Source organism: Lycium barbarum, chromosome 11, assembly GCF_019175385.1.
Source record: "Lycium barbarum isolate Lr01 chromosome 11, ASM1917538v2, whole genome shotgun sequence".
NCBI classification, from domain to species: domain Eukaryota; kingdom Viridiplantae; phylum Streptophyta; class Magnoliopsida; order Solanales; family Solanaceae; genus Lycium; species Lycium barbarum.
The window spans coordinates 111,034,927-111,059,298 of record NC_083347.1 but is presented as its reverse complement, the minus strand read 5'-3'; the positions used below and the strand labels follow the sequence as shown (position 1 = coordinate 111,059,298).

Below are 24,372 nucleotides of genomic sequence, written 5' to 3'. Positions count from 1 at the left end.
AAAATCAAATAGCAACTCAAGGGAAAGTAGCAACTTTTATAAAGCATTTATTTATCCAGAATTTCACTAGTAATTTGAGCCTCCACTTTATCTTCCTTCAGTGTTCTTTACAGTTTATTCCTATATCTAGACGTTTGCCCTCATACTGTGCCCAATATCGACATTTGTTCTATACATATGAACAACATCGAGAAAAATAAATGATATAGCTAAATGGTGATCGGCAATATCAGTCAGCCGCAGGCCCCAGTTACAAGATCTAATCCTCCACATAAAGTAAGAAATTCCGCATATTTGGACCAATTCAAGGTAAAAAGTAGGGTTGCAAATATAGTGTATTACCTATTTAGAAGAGCAATAGGCTAGATTAGCTTCTTCATACCCTTTTTTTTTTTTTGGGATTGTAATGATAACTTTCATTTCCTTCCTTTGCATGTGGTTGTATTAACCAAGTAATTAGGAAGATTAAGGCTTACCAAGGTAATCTAAGTACAGGACTTGTGGGTGATTTGCACAGATAGGATACTTCCGTACCACTATTTAAGTTTGACCCCGTTTAAATATGTTTAGCAAAATAGCTTAAGTAAGAACTTGGATTTTTTTTATTTTTTATTTTTGACCTCCCAAAATGTTGCAGCACCCGTGTTGGATCCTCAAAAAAGAACTCGGAGCTTGCAAGTTAGAATTTGGCAGCACATCCTGGCGAATTAAAAGGCCCGCCATGGCAGGAGTCATGATAGATCCTCCCGACTTACATACTTATTGAGTCTCAACTTTGGAATAAAATGTTCACAAGACGGATAATCAGGACTTGCTCGTGTTGTCCAATTAATAAGAATTTTCAAAATATTCATCTATAGGCACAATAACACAACAAGCTCTTCATCTGTACCAACATTAGTGGTTCCTTACATCATTCTTGCTTCAGCAAGTAGTTGTCAAGCAAAAATTCGCTCTTTTTCTTGGAAGGAGGAAGGAGGAGGAGGAGACGTTCTGGCAGGTATATGCACTACTATATCAAACGGGCAAAAGTTTAATACCAGTCCATAAAAAAAAAAACACCCAGTGAAAATTAAGCACACAAAGAGTACCTGTACTTCTCCTCGGTCAAACGAACCATCTAACACTGGCTTAATTGGCTCAGTGTAGGACCGAGTAACTTTAGGTTTGAATAACACAATTGATGAAATGGAAAAACTTAGCAGCACACTTACCCAGAGACGGATTTAGGATTTAAGTTTTTTGGGTTCAATATATAAGATTCTTAGTATTGAACAAGGTTCAATATATAAGATTCTTAGTATTGAACTCTTGTATCTTTAAAGCTATGGGCTCATATCTACTATTTGTTGCCATTTTCGTGAATTTTTACATATATAAATTTATGCTCGGGGTCGATCTGAACCTAGTATTGGTATGAGAGTATGTTACATCCGCTTCTACACTAACCCAAGTATCACAGCAGTACCAAAAATCCAAACATACCAGCAAGATAAATGCACCAGACCATCGACGTCATATGCTGATGAAAACCAGCTATATCCGCACTTGGTTCGTAGCACAATAGTGGACATTGCTTTTGGAGCCAAACTCTATTTATTATATAGAAAAAAAAAAAATAGTAATTCATACAAATATATTAACAGGGCACCCAGTTTCAGTAGCAATTTCCAGATTAAAAATAGTTGAGCACCCATGATTATAAAAAATCCTGTGTCCGCCACAGACGCAGCAAAGCCCCATCCATTAAAAGCCTTGAGAAGAGCTGCAAGAACCAAAAACATTCCATTAGTGTGAACATAATCTGTTGAAGACTTTAAATTGTCGATATGAAACAATCCTATGTCCACAATTGTGTAACTAACTTATTGAATATTTCAATTTCTGGACATCGCAACTGCAGAAGCACAGTGACTGCTCTCTGGTGTAATGGTGTTTCGATGTATTTATGAATTTTACTATGTCAATCTTCCCTATGATATTGAAAAGAGTTAATGGTCAAAAACGCACATGAACTATCGCTTTTTCGCAAGTTTTACACCCCTACTATCAGTTGTTCTCTTTTCTAGCTGAACTATCACCATCTATGTATTAAAACACACATCAAAGCTGACTAGGCCAACTATCAGTTCAGGTAGGAAAAGGGAACAACTGATAGTTGGAGTTTGAAACTCGTGAAAAGGTATAGTTCAGGTGTGTTTTGGTCCATTATCTCTCTTAAATATGAATGTAACCAGGATTGAGCTGAGAAAAGCTCCTAATCAAATGAAATGTAAATCTGAATCACAGGAAGAATAGAACCTTTTGTCTAGTTGGAATCAGAGATGGAAAGCTTGAACTCAATGCATTTACTGCAGGATTCTATTCTCCGAGCACATTCAGTTGCTTCACTGGTTGTATCCACCAATTCTATCCTTCTCAGGCTGCGTATGTCAGCAAGTTCAATAGGGACTTCCGCAAGCTTGTCACAGTGAATAAGAACAAGCCTCTTTAATCTCGGGAGGTGATTACTAGAAGCTCCCCATGAAATTAGATCTGTCCTTTCAATCCACAAGACCTCAAGAGAAGGAAAACCGCCTTCGGTTGACACCCAAACACTTCCCACGAACGCATTTTCTTTCAGTTTGAGGACTTCAAGTTCCTCCAACTTCCCCAGTATACCCATATATTTCCAGTCCAAACTGGTACCTGATAAAGTCAGCTTTCTCAAACTCTTGGGGAAATTATTTTCCGAAGGAAGGTGCAACTCCAGGCCTGTTAAATTATCATCATTTATCAGCTTCAATTTCTCAAGGCACTTTAGCTTGTTAACATTGAATATTTTTCCAGGTTTGTTGGCTCCAAGAAGCACTGCTATTTTCCCGCGAATACCTAACTTCTTCATGTTTTGACACCTCGCTACAACATGTTCTGTACAACTTTCAGGTTCTACTGTAGACAAGGTCTGTAATGAACCATGTACAGAGACAAGTTTGCTGGATTTTTGGGAACACAATTTAGCAGAGGCATTTGTATGAAGATGCCTTAGTTTTGGCATGTTAAATATATCTGCTTGTATATCAATAGTCTTTTGTTGTGTCACCACTATAAGAGTCTGTAGATTCCAAAGGTCCCCTATGAATTTAGGCAGTACCTTTATTGAGTCATTTGAAAAAGCAATGTACCTTAAATGATATAACCGTAAAAACTTTGGAGAGAAGCAATCAAATTTGACGGATTCAACATCAAATACCTTGGCTAGTGGAAAGGCTTTTGAGATTATTGCGACTTCATTTGGGGAAATCATAATATTCTCAGATGAAAAACATAAGAATGACGAGATACTTTCGGAGTAAGGTTTCGTAGAAACAAATTCCACCACTGATGAATTAATGCAAAGGCGACGGTACTTAGCTAGTTCACCTTTTCTAGGGAAAGAAAGCTCAACTCCTACTTTTACTTCTTGGAATAGATTTTCCTCACTAGCTTTTTGCCTACAAAATTCATGTATTATGTCATGAACATGAAATGTTTTGATTCTGTCATCGGAGGACCACTGACTAACCATCACTAGGTTCATGCGTGCAAGTTCATCCAAGTAATGGTCTGCTATATTTTCAAGGGTATCGTTGACATGGAGTCCTTCAGTGATCAACCCTTCAGCAATCCACAGCCGGACTAGCTTCCATGCAGGGATCTCAAAACCTCTAGGAAAAACACCACAATATAAGAAGCAAGCCCTCAAGTCAAGATCCAAACTGTCATAACTCGTTTGCAACAATCTCTTGGTTATCTCAAAATCTCTACTAGTGATGTCTTCACTCACTCTTTGATGCACTTGTTCCCACTCAGCTCTTGTCTCTCCTTTACCATTTAAAGCTTTTGCAATCACCAATGCTGCAAAGGGTAGTCCCATACATTTCTTAGCTATGCAATTCCCAAGTTGTTCCAAGTCCGGGGGACAATATTTATCCTTGTGGAGAACCTTCTTTTTTATTAACTTCCAGCATTCACTATCTGGTAATAATTTTAAATAGTGAGGATGTTGATGACAGTAGTTAGCCACAGATGTATCTTGAGTGGTTAACAAGATTCTACTACCTCTGTCATTTCTTCGCAAAGCACTTCCAATATCATCCAAGGCTGCGCATGTCCATAAGTCATCCAAGACTATCAAACATTTTTTTTTCTCCAACAATTTGCGTACTTGATTAACTAGAACCTCAAAAGTCATTTCATGATGTCTTATGGTGTTTTGGCTGCACTTTCTGATGATGTTGAGAAATAACTCCCTTCTATTGTACGACTGAGAAATATAGATCCAGATACGTATAGGAAACTTACGTTCAACCCTGATATCCTTGAAAATCTTATTTGCCAGTGTCGTTTTGCCAAGACCAGGCATGCCAACAATTGGGATAACCTCCAGACCAGTTGATCTGTCAACTAGACGGTTCACTATTTCATTTGCCTCCCCGTCAAAGCCTACCACTTCATCTTCCTCCACTATAGGTGCCTAAGATAAAGAATGATTAGTTGAGACTAGACCTGTGAGTTTAAGCAAAATCGAAAACTAAAATACTTTACATTTTTAACAAACTACATAGAAGGATATACAAATGTTTCAATTCAGCTGTCAAGGAAAGAAGGATGTGCAACTGTTTCTACAAGGTTGTCCAGTAATGAATTTCAATGCTGATAACATCGCTAACCTTTTAAAATGGAAACCAGAAATGTACCGCAAAATTTTGATTCTTAAGTCTTAGAAAAGATTCTTATTTCTGAGATCGTTGTGAACCAGTTGAGTCCCTCAATTGATTGTATGAGTATAAGTAATGGGTTTATAGGCAGAACTGGCGCTCACTCAATAAGATAGTTTTCTGAGTTAGGCTGTTCAATCTATAACAATTGGTACCACAGTAGATTGGCCCATGCTGACTGCAACCAGAGTGGGGGCCTAGACCCATGAGAGGTGTCATGCATGACTAACTGCTACCGTGTCGAGTGATGGCCTAAACCCATTACAGGGGCGGAGCTACAATATAACTGATGCGTTTGGCAGAACCAATAATTTTAGCATAGACCTTGTATTTATGTTAAAAAAAAACACGTCATATGTATACTGTTCAGTAAGCTGTCCTGTTCTAGAATTCAGAACTTATATACATAAAATTCTGGATCCGCCTCTAAGACTCGAGAGGGGTGCCAACCCTGACTAACTGGATTGAAAAGAAAAAAAATATTGATATTAGCTAGGGGTGTCAAATGGGCTGATTGGGTTGAAATTGGCCCAAAAATTACTTGGGCTGAAATGGCTGGGTCATGACCCGCCCAACTTGACCCAGTTTTTTTGAAGAGTCTATTTTCTAGAAAAACATTTTTCGAAAATATTTTCGCGGATTTTCCGTGGAAAATATTTTTGAGGAAAACATTTTACGTGGAAAATATTTTCGAGAATTACATTTTTCGTTAAAAATATTTTCCTTCATATCAAACAAACCACAAACTTATAAGATACATGATACAGGAAAAGTGAATACATAGAAAAAAACAAAGTAAATCTCAAGCAATAAACTCAAATTTAAGTTAATCTTAAAAATGAGCTAGAATTTGGTTATTATTGGGCTAAGTTGGAGATCACTTTAAAATGAGCTATGTTGGGTTGGGCTAAAACTAACCCAATATAAAATTATCTAGAACCCAACTCATAAAAAATTAGACGGGTTGGGCGGGCCATCATCATTGCCATATTTGACAGCCTATTGTCAAGGCTAGCAGGGTGCTAGGAGTGTGGCCAACCAGGTCATTCATCCTCGAGGGTTGGGGGTGGGGAGGAGTCCCTCAATATTTATAAAGAGCAGTAGTGGATTTAGGAGCCGTTTGGACATGATTTCATCTCATGAGATGAAATCATATTTGGACATGCAATTTGGATTTCTTAAGTTGCAGTTTTTTTTATAAACATAAAAACCCCACAAGTTGTGAAAACCATCAAAATTTTCCCAATTCTTATACAATCTTACCAAATGAGTAAATCATAGTTCATAATAAAATTAATACGCTACTAGAAGGCCTTTCTAAAAAATACAACATCAATTGATCAAACTTTAGTTCAATAAAAAAGAAAATTTAACATGAATAGTAATGTAACTACTCTTTAATATAATCCTCACACATGGTACGAACAATATATCTACCAACTTATGGGTCTTTGTTTTATAAAATATAAACGTATGAGTCAAGTTTTACATTTATATTTTTTTGAAATCATGATTTCAAATCCCAAATCATGCCTTTTTGGATGATTTGGGATTTCATCTCATGAGATGAAATCAGATATGAAATCGCATGTCCAAACGCTGATTTCATTTCATGAGATGAAATCGCATGTCCAAACGCCTACTTAGTGTGTTAGTTACGGATTCACGGAAACAATAGCTTTTGCTCATACCCTGTATATTTATTAAAGTATCTATCAAATATTTTATTGTGAACTCAATTATTATTGTATATCAACTTGAGGTCACTATAAAAACTCCTAAAATTCAAATGTTGGATCCGCCTCTGATAAAGAGTATATGTTAATGGGCATAATTCACTACCAAAAAAAAAAAAAGAATTAGGGACGGACAAATCCTGTAGCTAAATAGCAAAATCCGTTGTCAATCCTATTTAGCTATAGATTATCACAAAATCATATTAGCTACTAGAAACTTAGACAGATTAGCTACGAAGTTCATAGGTAATTCCAATTTTTCATTTTTTGCAGCGATTGGATAGTGAAATGAAGGAATAGAGAAGGGTTGAATTGATGTGTACCTCTTTCTCCACGGGAACTTCGCTGATTAAAAAGGGACTACAGAGATAAGCACCATTTCGACGAAGTACCCCTAACTTGTCAGTGATTGATTTGATCTTCATTGCACTCTGCTTAATTTTCATATCAAGAAAAAGCTCTATAATTATTCCTTTGTTCTGAATTAACTTAGCATCAGTTACAAGCTTATCAACTGCATCTTCAGCTTCGTTCACTGTTTTTATTGTCTTTTTGTTCAAATCAAAGTCCTCATTAAGCCTCCACGACACATCCTCGACAAAGGAACGAAGTCTTTGAAGCTCCAAATGCAGATCCTCGATCACATGCTTTATTACTCCAGCAAATAGAACTGTTTTCTCCAACAATTGCTGATTCAGTTTTTGTATCAGCAAGCGCACTGCCAGCTCCAACATGTCTTTTTCCCGAGTGTTGTTTGGGTGAATGGAGAGAGATGAACAAAAAACCTGCTGAAATTTGGAAAAAAGTAGTACTATTTGTTTTCAAGTTGAAAATGGTATTTGGAAATTGGAGTTGTGTTTAGATATTATATAAATATAAATTGGAGCTGTTTTTGAATTTTGTGAGTGATTTGGAGCGAAAATTATGAAAACAGCTTTTTGAAGCTTTCTGAGGGAGTAATATATATAAATTGAAACAGATCGAGGGAATACTTATGTAACATTATTTTCCTGGTTTAAAAAGTAAGAAAGCAAGGAAAATAGCCTTCATGTTATCATGAAAGAGATTAATTCCGTGATTATTCTCATTGATGGAATTGATAAACATACCATAGTTACAATGTCCTATTAGGATACAAAATATACTAATCTAAATTAGAAGATTTACAAAATATTTTATGACTACATATTTACATTATTTATCACACCCCCGCAGTCGAAACGGGAGGTTGACGAACGCTGAGACTGTCCCGAAAATCCTCAAATAAGACCTGCGGCAGTCCTTTAGTGAAAATATCGGCGAGCTGATATCGGGACGGAACATGAAGGACACGTACGTGGCCGCACGCAACCTTCTCACGAACAAAATGGATATCCATCTCAATGTGCTTGGTGCGCTGATGCTGGACTGGATTCCCTGACAAGTAAATAACACTGACATTATCACAATAAACCAAAGTAGCCTTAGGGACTGGACAATGTAGCTCCAAGAGTAGGTTACGTATCCAGCATGATTCAGAGACAACATTAGCAACCCCCCTATATTTTGCTTCCGCACTGGAGCGGGAAATAGTAGGTTGGCGTTTGGATGACCAAGATATCAAATTGTCTCCCAAAAACACGCAATAACCCGATGTTGAACGTCGTGTGTCGGGACATCCCCCCAATCAGCATTAGTATACGAAACCAAATCAGTAACTGAAAATGGATAGAGATGCAAACCATGATCAAGAGTACCCTGAATATACTGAATAATCCGTTTAAGAGCAAGCATATGCGTATCTCGTGGAGCATGCATATGAAGACAAATTTGCTGCACGGCATAAGAAATATCCGGTCTGGTGAAGGTTAGATACTGAAGAGAACCTGCAAGACTCCGGAAATGAGTGGGATCTTCACAAAGATCGCCAGAAGTGGCACTGACCTTCGGTTTAGTGTCAACCGGAGTGGTAGAAGGCTTACACGATGACATGCCCGCACGCTCAATAATCTCTGTAGCATAACTTCGTTGTGAAAGAAACATACCACCCTTGTGACGGGTCACCGCAATGCCAAGAAAATAATTCAAAGGACCTAGGTCCTTCATTGCAAATTCTGAGCCAAGAAGGTCCACAATCGAACAGCGAAGAGTATCTGAAGAAGCAGTAAGAATAATATCATCCACATATAGTAAAAGGTAAGCCAAGTCGTGCCCTTTGCTGTAGATGAACAATGAGTTGTCGGACCTGCTATTAACAAAACCAATGGAATAAACAAAGTCAGCAAATCTTTTATACCAAGCTCTCGGTGCTTGTTTAAGCCTATATAAGGACTTGCGCAACAAGCACACATAATCGGGATGAGATGGGTCTCGAAAACCCATTGGCCGATGCATATATACTGTCTCCTTGAGCTCGCCATGAAGAAATGCATTTTTGACATCCAACTAATGAATGGGCCAATGCTTAGAGAGAGCTAGACTTAAGACAGTGCGAATCGTAGCTGGCTTTACGACCGGACTGAAAGTCTCACCACAATCAATGCCAACCTGCTGTGTTTTGCCATCACCTACAAAACGGGCTTTATGCCTCTCAAAATCACCATTAGACTTTTCTTTATGAGTAAAAATCCACATAGACCGAATAACATTCACATTAGGTGGACGGGGTACCAACTCCCACGTCTTATTTTTAATAAGAGCATCATATTCATCATTCATGGCCAATTTCCAATTCGGGTCACGTAGCGCATCCAACGGATTACGAGGTATGGGGGACTTGGTAACGGCCGTATGTAGATTAAATGGGTGCTTGGGCTTAAAGATCCCGCGCTGACTACGAGTGACCATGCGCGTTTGGGTAGGTGGCTGCTGGATAGGAGGAGTATTGGTGGAGTTTTGTAGGCTGTTGGCAAGCTGGCTGGGCATATGTGAGGGCTGGTCTAGCGTAGAGGAAGGGATACGCTGCTGCCCAGCCGAAGGTGGCGTGGGCAGCTGGCCCATAGCAGGCGGAAAACCACTAGGCAGCGGGGGAGGGGGACACGGCTGCGGTGGAGAGGGGCTGGTGGCGAGATGACGGGTCAAGTAAGGGGAAAAATCATCATCAAGGAAGTCATACGAGGTGGGAGTGGAAGTGTGAATCTTAGAAAACGGAAATTGAGTCTCATCAAACAACACGTGACGACAAATAATGATTTTATTTGAGGATAAATCAAAGCATTTGTAGCCACGATGGCTTGGTGGATATCCCAAAAAGACACATGAAGTTGACCGAGGTTGCAACTTGTGAATAGTAGTAGACGAAAAAAGGGGATAACATAAACACCCAAAGACCCGGAGATGAGAATAAGATGGTTTCCGTTGATAAAGAACTTCTAAAGGGGATTTGTGACCCAACAACTTACTTGGTAGAATATTAAGGAGATAAGTTGCCATTTGCAATGCATGATGCCAAAAAGATAGAGGAATGGAGGCATGAGCAAGAAGAGTGCGGATGACATTATTTATTGAACGAATTTTTCTTTCGGCTTTCCCATTTTGAGAGGATGTATGAGGACAGGAAAGACGGAAAGACATCCCATTGGACGCACAAAATTTTCCGAATTGACCATTATCATATTCCTTCCCATTATCACATTGGACATTTTTTATAGGACGTTCAAATTGAGTAAGGATATGGGACTTAAAATCTATGAATTTTGAGTAAACATCAGATTTTCTAGCCAAAGGGAAAGTCCACAAAAAATTAGTAAAATCATCCAAGAACAAAACATAATAACGATGCCCTATAGAGCTCAAAATGGGAGAAGTCCACAAATCACTATGAATAATGTCAAACGGAAATAAAGTCTCGGAAATAGAACTAGCAAAAGGCAACTTAACATGTTTACCAAGAACGCAAGAATGACAAATACTAGATGAACTAGAACTATTACATTCAATGCTTTTATTGTGCCTAAGAAAATCCAAAATAGAAGCTCCCGGGTGGCCCAAACGATCATGCCAACGTGTATAAGACAAGGCAGCAAAAGGTGATGGTGAATGGATGCGGTGTTTGAAGGTGGACAATGGATAAAGAGCACCCCTACTATTACATCTCATGAGAGCCATCCCCGTCCGGAAATCCTTCACAGAAAACCTATAAGGATCAAATTCAACGCTTACAGAGTTATCAGTAGTAAATTTACGAACCGATATTAAATTCTTTATGAGTTTTGGAGCAAGAAGGACATTATTTAATAATAATAGAGGGTTCGGGGGAGGCAATTTAGCACGTCCACAACCTCGAATTGGAATTGACTTACCATCACCAACAACAATGCCAGTATTATGATCGCTCAAATTAAAATAAGACGAGAGAGTACCTTTTGTGGATGTCATATGGGATGTGGCGCCGGTATCCATATACCAATTTGGATCGGGTTGGCTCAACGTCATCGTGTGCATGGCCGATTCAATATCAGTTGGAGTCCACGGCGTCGTTGGGCCTGCTGCTGCATACGCCTGCTGCTGTGGTCCCGAGCCTACTATTCCAGGTTGGGCCATCGACCTGCCACCAGAAGACGGTGGCTGCGGCTGCCACTGCTGCTGTGGCCGAGCCCACTGTTGGGTGGGATACTGGCAAGGGGGAGCCCATTGCGGCATCCACCCCCATGGCCACAGTGAAGAGGACTGCTGCCACTGCTGCTGTCGGTCACAATCACCATGGCGACGGTTGGCACTGCCGCCGCCGCCAGAACCACGGCCACCGCCGTTATTTTTCCCTCCGCTAGAGGCACGATTTTTGTGGTTATTTTTGCCTCGATGATGGTGAGCACGACCAGAATTTTCCATAGGAGTGGAGTCATCAAATTCACGTTGGGAATTAGCCACCATAGCCGAAGGCGAGTCATCATGCATTTCAGCCAACGCCTTTTCCTCAAGGCACAGACTTGACCGAGCTTCAGAGAATGATGGAAGAGGCTTACTTTGCCGGATGTAGGTGCCCACATTCTTGTACGCCTCGGTGAGGCCAGCCACCATTTGAAGAACGAGGCGGTTGTCGATCACCGGAGCCCCCACGCTCTTGAGTTGATCAGCCAAGGTCTTGAGTCGTTGACAATACGCCGAAGCGTTCGGAAAATCCCGCAACTTGACATGAGAGAAATCATGTTCCAATGCAACGGCACGGGAGTTTTTGTTGTCCTGAAAAAGATTACGGAGCCGATCCCAGGCCTCCTTTGCCGATAGATCTTCTTCGATGATCGTATGCAATAAGTCAGTGGAGATGGTTGCATACACCCATTGAAGTACCATGGCATCCAAGGTGGACCACAACTCCTTTTCTTCGTCGGTGGAAGGAGCTTTCTCTTTTCCGGTCGGGAGAATATGGGAAAGGACACGGTGAGACCGGGCATGAAGCTTGAATAATTTGGCCCAAGCCGAATAATGATCCGTTTCCATCTCAAGAACGATAGGAATGTGATTCTTGATGTTGGAGACAGTCATAGCAGGATGAAACTTGGTGTCTGCCATTGAAGGAAAGCAAGAAGGTGGACGGAAAAGAAAAAAAAAAAAGAGGACGACGGAAAAATTAGGGTAGCGGAAGAGGAGGAAAGGAAACCCTAGTATCTGATACCATGAAAGAGATTAATTCCGTGATTATTCTCATTGATGGAATTGGTAAACATATCATAGTTACAATGTCCTATTAGGATACAAAATATACTAACCTAAATTAGAAGATTTACAAAATATTCTATGACTACATATTTACATTATTTATCATATCAGGCCTGGAAATAAAGTAAAGTCACATAAGTAAAATGTAAGGGGAAGAGAAATATATATCTCCCTATTCAAACCATTCATGTCATCAGGCATTGTTCGGACTTTCTAAAATTCTTATTGCATTCGTGTTGGTATGATATGGGCATGGGATGTATTATCGGATTTAGTCAACTTACCTTGGATGTTTTAATTACATCTATGAACGAGAGGTATAGTTTGATTGGATATTTGGTTTGATTTTTGAGTTTATTTCATATATACAAGGTATAGTATGCGAGTACTTTGTTATTATACAAGATATCTTATAAATAAAGTATTAGATATCTATAAGGAACTAAGTTTTGTTAGTTTTAATTCAATAACTTCAACTCTATCAGCCTTTCGGGTTGACCTTTTGAAGGAGCTAGGAAATTAACAACATTAATAAATACTCCCACTGTCCCAATTTGTTTGAAAGTTGACCAGTTTAGGGAGTCGGACAGTTTTTCTTTGATTTAATTTTAAATATAGATTCTTCGAGTATTTTATAATAAAATTTACATATTTGAAAACTACATAAAAAGTACTATAATTCACAATATATGAGAAGGGTTGGAGAAGATCGTAGTCAAAGAAAGAGTTGTTTAACTCCCCAAACTGGTAAACCTTCAAACAAATTGGGACGGGGGACTAAGTAATTTCACAAGAATCTCTCTCCTACTGTTCGACTAATACAAACAAGAATAATCTAAGAGCTGAAACTCTGAATTGCCAGGAAAGATATATTTACCTTGAAAGGCCACTGACAAATGGTACCTACTTGCAAATATTTTATGGACTGCCATTTTTTTTAGGTGTAAATTTTATGGACTACCAGCTGTTTATTAAAAAGAAGTATATAGAAGACTTGGTTTCAAGTCATATTAAATTGTTGGAGTTGTTTGAAAATTAAGATTAAAAACGACTTGCTTTATGTAAATCGGAATTATATCCAATCTGAGATATTGGACGTTCTCAATCCATAACCACATTAACTTGTACTCCTCGGTTTCAATTTATGTGGTAATATTATTATTTAATATATTAAAGAGGTTTTTCTTCGGTTACGATTTTCTTAAATATACTTTAGATATTTGGAATTACCAACTATTATATTCTCTCTAAGGCGTAATCAGAATTTTTACTTCATGAATTTTGGACTACAGTCATTTTAGCTTATTGAGTCTTGAATGGATTATTTGGAAGAGAGTAAAAAATGGTCCTAATGTATCGAAATGACTTAAATTTCGCCTCCTTCCACCTATTATCATTATTATTATACTAAAAGTGGAAAGCTCTCATCTTCAAAGTTTAATTACGATTTTGCCCCTGCAGTACATCAAAATGTAATAAAACATCTAATTAAATAGTAGTAATATTTTAATTACACAGAGGTGAATAACAAGTTCAGTAGCAGTAATGTATATTCATTTCAATTATCAAAAGCCGTTTCTCTATATTGAAACTGTTCTAATTCATTACTCAATTATTAAAGAGAGCAGACGTTAAGAAAAATGAATGTAGAAATGATCAGGTTTCAGTTTGAAAAATGTAACCTCTCATTTCCAGTAACTTTTCATTTCCGGGTACTAAATGAAGGAAATTAATGATCATTTTGCAAACTATATTATGACATGGGGAGAGCTTTGGAATGTTGAGTGAGCAGAAAATTATCAGTGTTGGAAAGCGGAGTTGCAGGATGGCAGCAACAGCCACAAATACGAAGAGTACTTTTGCAAACAACACTTCCGGCTTTTCCAATATCACGTGAATATCTCTATCTCTTAAACAGTGATGGAATAGCCTTTGATAGGAAGCGTTTCCAAAGTGAACTTCGCGGAGCAAATCCAGAATAGTGGGACATTGGATGAGGAACAAAAAATGGTGTCATACATATTTAGCGAAATTTCCTCCCATTAGCTTTTCGTCATCCTTATCGTAAATCAATTTATGTTAAAAGTCGTCAGTGATTAGTAAACCACATTCTCTTTAGAGTCATATTTTTTTTCCCTAACTATTTGTAATTAATCAACATCTGTAAATTTCAGATTTATTCTTTCACGGTGAACATTTCATTTAACATGTTTATCAGTTTAATGTTCAGCTATCTCTCATTTTTTATGCTAATTTTTTTCAATGACCGAAAACATAAGGGGATTCAACATATAATATATGTACATATATACATTAAACAAAAATTACCTATCTACACAACATAATTTTCCATCTAAAGGCTATCTCCGCCACTGGTTTTGCCCCTCTCTTTGTTTTATTAACCTTTATTTGTTCACTTTTAAAATGGCGAAAGTTCAACAATCAAGATGATGAAATATATAATTTACGGCTGGTGAGACTAGCAGAAATTTTACCTTATATTGAGAACCAAATATAGTACTTTTCATATGATTTTTTCCTTTATTATATTTTTTGGGGTAAAATATATGTTCTCTTATTTTCTCCTATAAATTTCTTATATTGTACTCCTAAGTTTTTTTTTTTTTTTTGGAGTAATAGTTCTTCCTTTCTCCTATAAGAATTCTTTCCTTCTCTTATTTAGTTTTTCTTCAATTGTTGTGTGATTTGTTATTTTTTTGACGTTCAGCTAATTATTGAAGGATCAGACACATGATTGTGCTATATTTCGTAATATAATTACATTTGTATACAATTAATATTTTTCTGTAAAAGCTACAAATGAAAGTACTCAGTGTTTTGAATCACACAAAGTGTACATGTAATTATGACTTATATACATTAATTAAATATTTCAATTATTACTATCTCTGTCACAAATAACTATTTGTGTAGGTATATGTCATGAAATTGACAATGATCTACTAGCCATATCGAATGAATATTTTACAACTTTTACTAAATACTACTTTCATTTGATAACTTCTTGATATGTATGCTTGTAAGAAAGGGGAGGCTACAATTTCTTTAAAAAATGCAAAAACTTTAAAATTTGCAACCATAACAAATATGATACAACTTCATATTTATATTATATGTTTTGACATATAAAAAGAAGTATTGTCAAGTTGAATACTTAAATATTTTATATGAATTGCATAATTGAAGTCGTTAGGACATTACATTTCGATATGATTTTTCAGTATAATTATGCTTTGCAATGACAATAAATATCGATCGAATAGGCTCACCATTCATCGGTTTGAGCTTGCATTTTTTTACCTTCAATTTTAGTGAAACTCATTGCATACTTATTATAATTTTTTAAACACGTTTTTTACTATTTAGCATGGGACATACGTGCAACGCAGTGTCGAAAAACTAGTTAAATAATAAACAACATTAAAATAAGAAATGGAATAGGGCAAAAAATGACCCTAGCCTATAGAATTTGGCTCAAAATTACCCTTCTTTCACCTATTGGACCAAAAATACCCCCAAGGTTATTTTCCGGCTAAAAAATGTCCCTAAACGGTAGACTAGTTAAGTAGAAGCAACTTTATTAAAAAAATCCACGTGGCATTGTATGATTGGTCCAGGTGTTAATCCAATGTGTATTGATTACCCAACCCATATGTATTGATCTGATCTACTCATATAATATTAAACCCAATTCCTAATAATTAACTAAGATTCTGCAATCAATTATATTATCAAGTTCGTTGATGCCTGGTTACTTAATTTTTTTTTTATTATTCCTTCCAGATTTAAATAATTAGAATTTGAGATTAAGGAGAGGGCGTGGGAATTAACAAAATTGGATTTGGAAATATTATCATGAACAAGTTGCACTCATGTCTCCAAATGAAATTCTCCATTAATTAATGAATTCTTGATCCATGGTTGACCTTACTAATAGCTATGTGTGTATATATTTAGTCTTCTCAGGGCTTCTTAATTGCTCTATTCTTTGGCCAATTTAACGAGTATCAAATATTGAATCCTCACTTTCAAAAACTTCATTTTGGAAGAAGGACATTTTTGAGCCATTTATAATATGTTAAGGATATTTTTGATCTAATAGGTGGAAGGAGCGGAAATTTGATCTAATAGATGAAAGGAGAGCATTTTTGAGCCATTTCTAATACATTAAAGGCTTTGTTGACTCTTCTCCGAAGAAGGAAAGAAAAAAGATAAAGATGTGATCACATCAAATCGATCGTTAAATGACAGCAACGACGGATTAACAAGAGATAATGGTCAAAAACACACTTGAATTATTACCTTTTCGTGAGATTCATACTCCAACTATCAATTGTTCTATTTTCCTAATAGAACTATCATTATCTATATATTAAAAAAAACACCTAGTTGAGTAGTTGTTGGTGTGTGTACGCTCTCTATTTTTGTTTTAAAAGAGCGCCACGTGGCACTCCATGTGTATAAATATGTCCACCTATGCAAAAATTTAGAAAAGCAAACTATTTCCTCTTGATTTCTTCTACAACAAAAAGTATCAATGGTAAAAATAGGATTTTTTTTATTCATCGAAATTTGCAGACCAAAATTAGTTATAATACGCGATAACTTTTACACTAATATGATGGGATCAACTATCCCATATAAAAGGAGGGATAACTAATCCCACGTGATATCCCACCATTGTATCAAACAACCCCGAAAGATTATAAATCCTAATTCCGAGAAATTGCTATTACTGAAAGCAAACCCGAAATCTGATTGTGTACATGATCCGTTAGACCCACGCCCCGGAGAGAAATCAGATTCCATTATTGCCGAGGATCAAACAGTTTCATGTTAGATTTTTTCGCCCAAAATTTATGCAATATTAAATGAAATAATAAAATTTAAGAGAAACCCAATTGGAAAATGAAGGGACAGGACCATAGGGGTTTTTATACGAAAAATTTACAATGAAACAATAAATTTCACAAATAGTAAGAGAACCCCAATCTGAAAACCAAGTAAAGATTGAGATTACTTTGTGGATTCTGTAACATAAATCTTATTTACCAGAAGAAAATTTAATTGGGTTATTTTACTGACTTGCTTTTATCTTAAATCAGTTCATAGTTGTCTTTATTTTGCTATGTTCAATTTTAGTTTTCGTGACAATTCTTGTGAAAGAGAAAATCTGATTAAAGAAGAAGAAATGAAGAAAGGACTGAGAAATAAAGGAGGAGGAGGAGAAGCGAGATATTCAAAGGACTTAAGTGGAAATTAGCAAAATAATAATAATAAAACTAGTCGACTCAATTGGCCATTGTATATGCCATGTGGATGAATTTTTATGGATAAAATAAGCTCCCACGCGCATGTTGACGATTAATTTTAAACATTTAGCTTACTCAGATTCTAGTTGTGTTTTAATACATAATGGTAATAATTCAGATAATAAAAAAGAACCGCTGATAGTTGAGTATGAAACTCGAGAAAAAATAATAGCTCACTGTATTTCTGACCATTATGTCATTTAACAATACAAGAACAACCATCCAAACAAGTTGTATAAACTTACATAAAGTGAAGATTTCACAGAAAAGAGCTGAATTCCCAATTCTCTCATTCTTGTTTATTACTACCATTACTACTACTTTGCAATGGCAGAGAGTGCAAAGCTTAGAGATAACCTCATTCAGCTACTGGATGAACATTCAAATCTGATTGCAGTTGCAAAGAAAGACATTTCACATCTACTGGAACTAGTTCAATGCCTACATGGCTTTCAAGAATCTACACAAAAGTTACCTAGCAAAAAAAATTAGTTGAAACAGTTGCGCAAGGATATCCGAATGATTGTGCACAGAGCTGAGGATGCCATTGATAAGTTTCTAGTCAAAGCAATGTTGCGCCAAGAAATAAACGCAGCTGCAAAATTGTTCTATTTTGCCAATCGCATTGCTTCTAGGAGGAGTTATTTCATAGAAGAGATTCGAGACATCATTGTGAGGATGGAGGAAATTAAGCAAAACAATCAGGTAGACCTTTCGCCCAGCCTAGTAGATCTGGTTCCATCAAATGAAGAGGAACTGCAGGTATGTCGGAAAAGTTTTCCGTCAATATAAGTTTTTTTTTTCTTTTTTTCAAGATGATAGTTAAAAATACACATGGACTATCACTTTTTTCGTGAGTTTCACATCTCAACTATCAACTGTTCTCTTTTTCTACTTGGAACTATCACCATCTATGTATCAAAACACACCTAGTAGACGGTGATAGTTCAGGTAGGAAAAAGGAACAAATGATAATTCAAATATATCAGAAAAGTTTTCCGTCAAATATGTTTTAGACCATTAACTTTATTTTCTTTAATCCTTTCATGACATTTTACTTTTATTACTGAGTCTATTGCTGAAATAATCGATCCACCGTTGAAAATTATGTAGTAAAGTTATTTTTCTTCTTTTTTTCTTTTTTAAAACCGAAAAGTCATTTTTCTATACCATATCACACCAAAAATCATTTGGCCAAAAACTGATGTGCCATTTTATATCAGTCCATATGGACTTAACTACTACCAAAAGTAAAAGTAAAACCCGACCTTACAGTTGGGTAGCTTTTGTTTTAGGCATAATACATAAACAGACCATCAAACTTGGTCTCAGCTGGCAAGTATGCCCTCCAACTTTGGGTAGGCACCTCAACTAATTGTCTCCACTTTGTCCGTTGAACACTTCAAATTACAAAATGATCATTTAGACACCTCCAAAATTTATGTGTCACGTCAATGTCACGTTAGCCTTTGTATTTACGTGTTTAACTTTATACAAGTTGAGGTGCCTGCTTGTGCACACCCAAAATTGGAGGGCATACTTGTCAGCTGAGGCAAATTTTGAGGGCTTGTTTATGTATTATGCCTTTGTTTTAACTGTAAATGATCTTCTTATTTTTTTTTTAAATAAGGCTCCAAAATCCAATGAGAACAATGAGTTATAGCAAAATTGATGACATAGGCAGATCCATGATTTAAAGTTTAGGGGTTCGTACGATATTCTCAAATTAAGTTATCATAATAATTTGGGATCAAATATTTATAATTACTGAGTGAGTTATTTTAATACATATACAGGGTATGAACAAAAACTACTTAGTTCATGTGAACCCGTACCTAAAACTTTGTATCTGCCACCGAGTCTGATGATAGGCGGCAAGAATGAATAAAACGAGATGATGGAATATAAAGTATCAGAAGAGAACATATACTCTAACATCTTGTCAAAATTTTCTTTTATTTGTCCTAAAACGACTATCACATTTATATATTTGGAAACTAATTAATCTTATCATTCACCTGTTACCCTGAATAACATCTTGTTAGGATACCAATTGATTTAAAAGTTCAAATTTCTAAAAGGAAAAAGAGATATCAAAGGACATGTGAAATCCTTACTTCTCATTTAACTGTTAGTAGTAAAGGCAAATATTTTTTTATTTTTTTTAAACTTCATGCCAAATCACATAACTCCACATAATATGTGGTGGAGAGTATTTTTACTACATTTAAATGCACGTGTTACTAAAACAGTAAGAATTGGTGATAAACTCCGCTTTTATATATTCATCAATTGCCATGTTTTAAATATTTTTATCTCCAGAAATGAGTTCAAATACATTTACCTTGAGCTCATTTTATGGTAGTGTTGTGCACGAAGTTAAGACTCTTTTAGTATAGATTTTAAAATACTTTGATATCGAATTAATTTGATCACTTTAATTGAAAGGATCCTTTCTTGGAAGATGATGAAGTGTGCGGCTTTGAGGAGAAAGCGCAACAACTGATCAAGCAACTTCTTGAGGGATCAAATGATACAGGTTATGTTTCTATTGTGGGTATGCCTGGACTCGGAAAAACAACCCTCGCAAAGATAATCTATAACAATGTTCAAATTTCAGAAAATTTTGACTGCAAAATTTGGGTTTATGTGGGCAAGTCAGACAAAATGAAGGATGTTTGTCTTAATATTCTTAAATGGTTCTCGGAGAGCATTAAAGAATATCAAGATAAGAATGAGGACGAATTGGCCAAGGTAATCTTTGATTTTTTGACTGAACGAAAGAGATGTCTCATTGTCCTGGACGACGTGTGGCATCCGACCGTTGTGTCTTTTGTGGAACCATTCAGTAAAAACAAGAAGGGTGACCGAATCATGATCACCACTCGTTCTCAGACAGTGGCTCAATATGCCAATATAAATCCTTACAATATGAAATTTCTTACTTCTGAGGAAAGTATTCGGTTGTTGGAAAGGAGGACTTTCGGCTTTAGAAGCTGTCCTGATGAATTATTAGGACATGTAAAAAGCATTGCAGAAAAATGTAATGGAGTACCACTTGCAATTACGGTAATCGCACGAGCTTTAAGAGGTCGAAGGAACAAAAAGGACTGGAAAAGAGTTGAGAAAAATGTATTGCAGCACCTCTTAAATAAAAATGACCCTAAAAGCTGCTTGAAATTTGTGGAAATGAATTACGACTATTTGCCCGAAGAAAAGAAGGCTTGCTTCTTATATTGTGCCACCTTTCCTAGAGCTTCTGACATACCGGCGTGGAAATTGATTCTCTTGTGGATTGCTGAAGGGCTAATAAAGTCCCAAGCCGAATTTAGTCTCGAGGAGACAGCAGCTTTTTATTTGAATGATCTTGCCCTTAGGAATTTGGTTTTGGTGAAGAAAAGGAGTGCTGATGGTCAAATAAAGACATGCCGTGTTCACGACATGTTGCACGAGTTCTGCAAGATGGAGGCTGCTAGTGAATCTCTTTTTCAAGAAGTATGTCTCACACCCAATCAATCCATTCCTACTATACAAGATTCAAGTAATTCTCGTCGATTATGTATTCGATCCTCATTTCTGTATGATTTTATATCCACAAAACCATTTTCACAGCAAGTTAGATCTTTCTTATGTTTTTCACCGGAGCAAAATCAAATTCACTTGTCCACTCCTGATATCCAACTCCTCCATAGAGCATTTCCCCTTATCAGGGTCTTGAACATTGAGTCTCTCGAATTTCATTTCACCCAGGATTTTAGCAAGCTGATTCATTTGAGGTATATAGCTGTCTCAGGTGACTTTGACACCCTTCCTGAATCCCTCGGTAAATTTTGGAATTTACAAACCATTATACTTAATACAAGTACATTAAAGCCCACCCTCGACATAAAAGCAGACATATGGAACATGTTAAGGCTGAGACATCTGTACACCAATATTCCTGCAAAGTTGGCGCCACCTCCTACTCAGACAGATAAACATTCTTGTCTACAAATTCTTTCTAAGGTTACACCAGAAAGTTGCAAGAAAGATGTTTTTGCAAAGGCTCATGATATCAGAAAGCTGAGCATTCACGGGCAATTGGCAGAAATTCTTCAAAGTAACAGCGACGAGTTCAGCATTTTTCGTGAGCTAAAGTATCTAAAAGTTTTGAAACTATTGAACAATTGCATAAGTAACTCGATCGAAGGACGACTCCACCTTGCTCCATATCTTTTCAAATCTTCACATTGGCTGAAAAAGTTAACGTTGTCAAATACAAGGTTCGATTGGAGTGATGCCGATACATTGGGCAACTTGCAGTGCCTTGAGGTCCTAAAATTGAAAGATAATGCATTCATGGGAATGTTATGGAAGCCGAAGAGAGGAGGATTTAGCCACCTTGAGGTCTTGTGGATTGAGAAGGCAGACTTCATTTATTGGAAGGCTTCAGATCGTCACTTCCCAATGCTTAGGCACCTTGTTCTTATCTCATGTGATACGCTTCGGGCTGTGCCATATGCGTTTGCTAATATAAGTAACCTTCAAGAGATGTGGCTGAAGAACACAATCAACGCAATCAACTCTGCAGAAAAAATAGAATGCAAGAAACAAGAGACGCAAGCTCCAGATGGAACTGCATTCAAGCTCATCAGAGTCCTTCCTGAAAATGATCCCAACGCCGCACAGTGAGGTTAAAGAGGTTAGTCTATTCCATCTTGTCTTCAAATGATCATCAATTACCTTTATAGTCTGCACTAAGTGTTTGTATGTGCTAGTGTGTTCACGGAAAACTGAAAAACCGACTTAATTGTTTTGGTTTCCTTTTAGGGGTTGTTCGGTATGGAGGAAAATGTTTTCTAAGAAAAATGTTTTCCTGGAAAATGTGTTCTTGGAAAATAAGTGAATTTCTACTTATTTTCTCATGTTCGTTTGGGTAGCGGAAAGTAAGTGAATTTCTACTTATTTTCTCATGTTCGTTTGGGTAGCGGAAAGTAAGTGAATTTCTACTTATTTTCTCATGTTCGTTTGGGTAGCGGAAAATTAGTGAATTTCTTACTTATTTTCTCATGTTCGTTTGGTTGGTAGAAAACATTTTCAGGAAAACACCTACCCAAGCCCCACAACTCTACCCCAACCCCCCACACCCACCCACCCCCCCCCCCCCCAATTTTTTTTTGAAGTTTTTAATTCCCCCCCCCCCCCCCCCCCCCCGCGCGCGCACAGTGACACATACCACACCAACCCCCACAACCACCCCACCCCCAATTTTTTTTCTAGATTTTCTAAACCACCACCCCGCGTGGACCCATACCACACCCACCCACGCACCCCCCCCCCCCCCCCCCCAATTTTTGTTTTTGAAGTTTTAAATTTTCTTTTCTTGGTTTTCTACAAAAACACAACCCTCCCCCCCTTCCCCTCGTGGACCATCACCCAAAAAAAAAAACTTAAAAAAAGTTTTAAAAGTTACTTTTTTTTGGGATTTTACACCACCCACCCCACAATCCCACCACCCCCTCCAATAACCACACAAACTTTCAATTTTTATAATTTTTTAATAAAGGTAAAATTAAATAGGAAGTAGAAAATTCGGGAGGAGGGAAGGGGTGCGTGCGGGGGGTGGGTGTAGAGAATCAAAAAAGAAAACTTTTAAAAAAAGTTGATTCTTTTGGAGGGGGTGGTGGGGTGTCGCGGGGGGGGGGGGGGGTGGTCGTGGGGTGAAAAAAAAACTTTTAAAACATTTTTAAGAAAAAAAATTTGGCGGGGGGGGGGGGGGGGGGGTTGGGTGCGTGAGGGGTAAAGTGCGGGGTAGGGGGAGTGGTTGGGGGTGGGTTGAGTGGGGGGGGGGGGGGGGTGAGGGATGTGGTGGTGTAGAAACGAAAAAGAAATCTTTTTTTTTTAAAAAAAATTTAGGAAGGGTCGGGTGGGGGGAGTGGTTGGGGGTGGTGGGGGAGGAGGAGAGGGGGAGAGGGGAAGGGATGTGGTGGTGTAAAAACCCAAAAGAAAAATTAAAAAAAAAATTAGGGGGGCGGGGAGGGGGGTGGGGGTAGGGTGCAGCGTAGGGGGGAGTGGTGCATGGGTTGCGGGTAGAGCTGTCAAAAAGGGCCAGCCCAGCCCAAGCCTCGTGGGCCAAGGAATTTGATGGGCTGGGGCGGGCCGACCCTTCATTTGAATGAGCCTTAAAATGGCTAGCCCAACCCAGCCCTATAAGGACTGTGGGTTGGGGCGGGCCAGCCCTTCATTTTTTTTCAATATTTTTTATAAGATTTTTTTTCAATTTAAATTACATTTAAGTATATACCAATTTGTTAACATTTCTAATATATGATTATGTGGAAGTACATAATTCTACGACAACTTACAACATATTCAACACCTATACATTGTCAAGCACATTTGAATCCATTTGTGATAAAATTGCCTTAATTAACATCTCCATCTTCATCTATAGCGATATGCAAATTTAATTAGTTTATAATTATCAAATAACCACGTTTCAGAAACTAATCAGCAGTATTTAAATTCGCTTAATAATATTACCACTTTGAATTTGGTAAAGCTCGGCTATTAATTTGAGTAACAAATTTGACAAGTTCATGATGGATGCAATTTTTATATGTGGTGATTAGAAATTTTAGTATTAGGGTACATTTGGTGATTAAGAATTTTGTAATAGGGATTTAACGCTAACTGAGAAAAGTATTGTACGATACTAAGACTAATTCGATAATCACTATTCCTACTTTTTACTTCTTTTTAAATTTTAAGTTAAAATTAAATTTGCAATCAGGAATACAACTTCTGTGATTGGTGATTAGGATTTAACGCTAGTGAGTAAAGTATTGTGTAAATATTAAATCTTATTTGTAATTACTTTTCCTATTTTTTGCTTCTTTTTTCACAATATTCTCTTAAATTTTTAATTTAATCTAAATAGATTTTTGG

At 37.1% G+C, this 24,372-nt stretch overlaps 2 protein-coding genes across 2 annotated transcripts; one reads left to right on the top strand and one right to left on the bottom strand.

The window, feature by feature from the left end:
* Window positions 1-1,542: 1,542 nt before the first annotated feature.
* Window positions 1,543-7,266, bottom strand: LOC132618137 (putative late blight resistance protein homolog R1B-8). Its single transcript, XM_060333206.1, has 3 exons — window positions 6,799-7,266; window positions 2,302-4,495; window positions 1,543-1,765 (listed from the first exon to the last, which is right to left on the bottom strand). Exons 1-2 carry the CDS (start codon window positions 7,207-7,209, stop codon window positions 2,309-2,311), a joined length of 2,598 nt encoding a protein of 865 aa, XP_060189189.1. The 5' UTR covers window positions 7,210-7,266; the 3' UTR covers window positions 1,543-1,765; window positions 2,302-2,308.
* A 10,506-nt stretch (window positions 7,267-17,772) lies between these two features.
* On the top strand, window positions 17,773-22,116 carry LOC132620114 (toMV susceptible protein tm-2-like). Its single transcript, XM_060334817.1, has 4 exons — window positions 17,773-17,877; window positions 17,947-18,207; window positions 19,894-20,940; window positions 21,748-22,116. The coding sequence occupies exons 1-4, from the start codon at window positions 17,773-17,775 to the stop codon at window positions 22,114-22,116; spliced, it is 1,782 nt and encodes a 593-aa protein (XP_060190800.1).
* Window positions 22,117-24,372: the final 2,256 nt, after the last annotated feature.

What these genes read in the sequence shown, in the direction of transcription:
- LOC132618137 (XM_060333206.1), bottom strand. Translation starts at nt 7,209, where the DNA reads ATGTTGGAGCTGGCAGTGCGCTTGCTGATACAAAAACTGAATCAGCAA. An exon ending in AAGTTCCCGTGGAGAAAGAG is followed by an intron (nt 4,496 to 6,798) that starts GTACACATCAAT and finishes TCTTTATCTTAG; the next exon opens with GCACCTATAGTGGAGGAAGA.
- LOC132620114 (XM_060334817.1), top strand. Translation starts at nt 17,773, where the DNA reads ATGGCAGAGAGTGCAAAGCTTAGAGATAACCTCATTCAGCTACTGGAT. An exon ending in CAAATGAAGAGGAACTGCAG is followed by an intron (nt 18,208 to 19,893) that starts GTATGTCGGAAA and finishes TTTAATTGAAAG; the next exon opens with GATCCTTTCTTGGAAGATGA. An exon ending in GTGAATCTCTTTTTCAAGAA is followed by an intron (nt 20,941 to 21,747) that starts GTATGTCTCACA and finishes GGCAACTTGCAG; the next exon opens with TGCCTTGAGGTCCTAAAATT.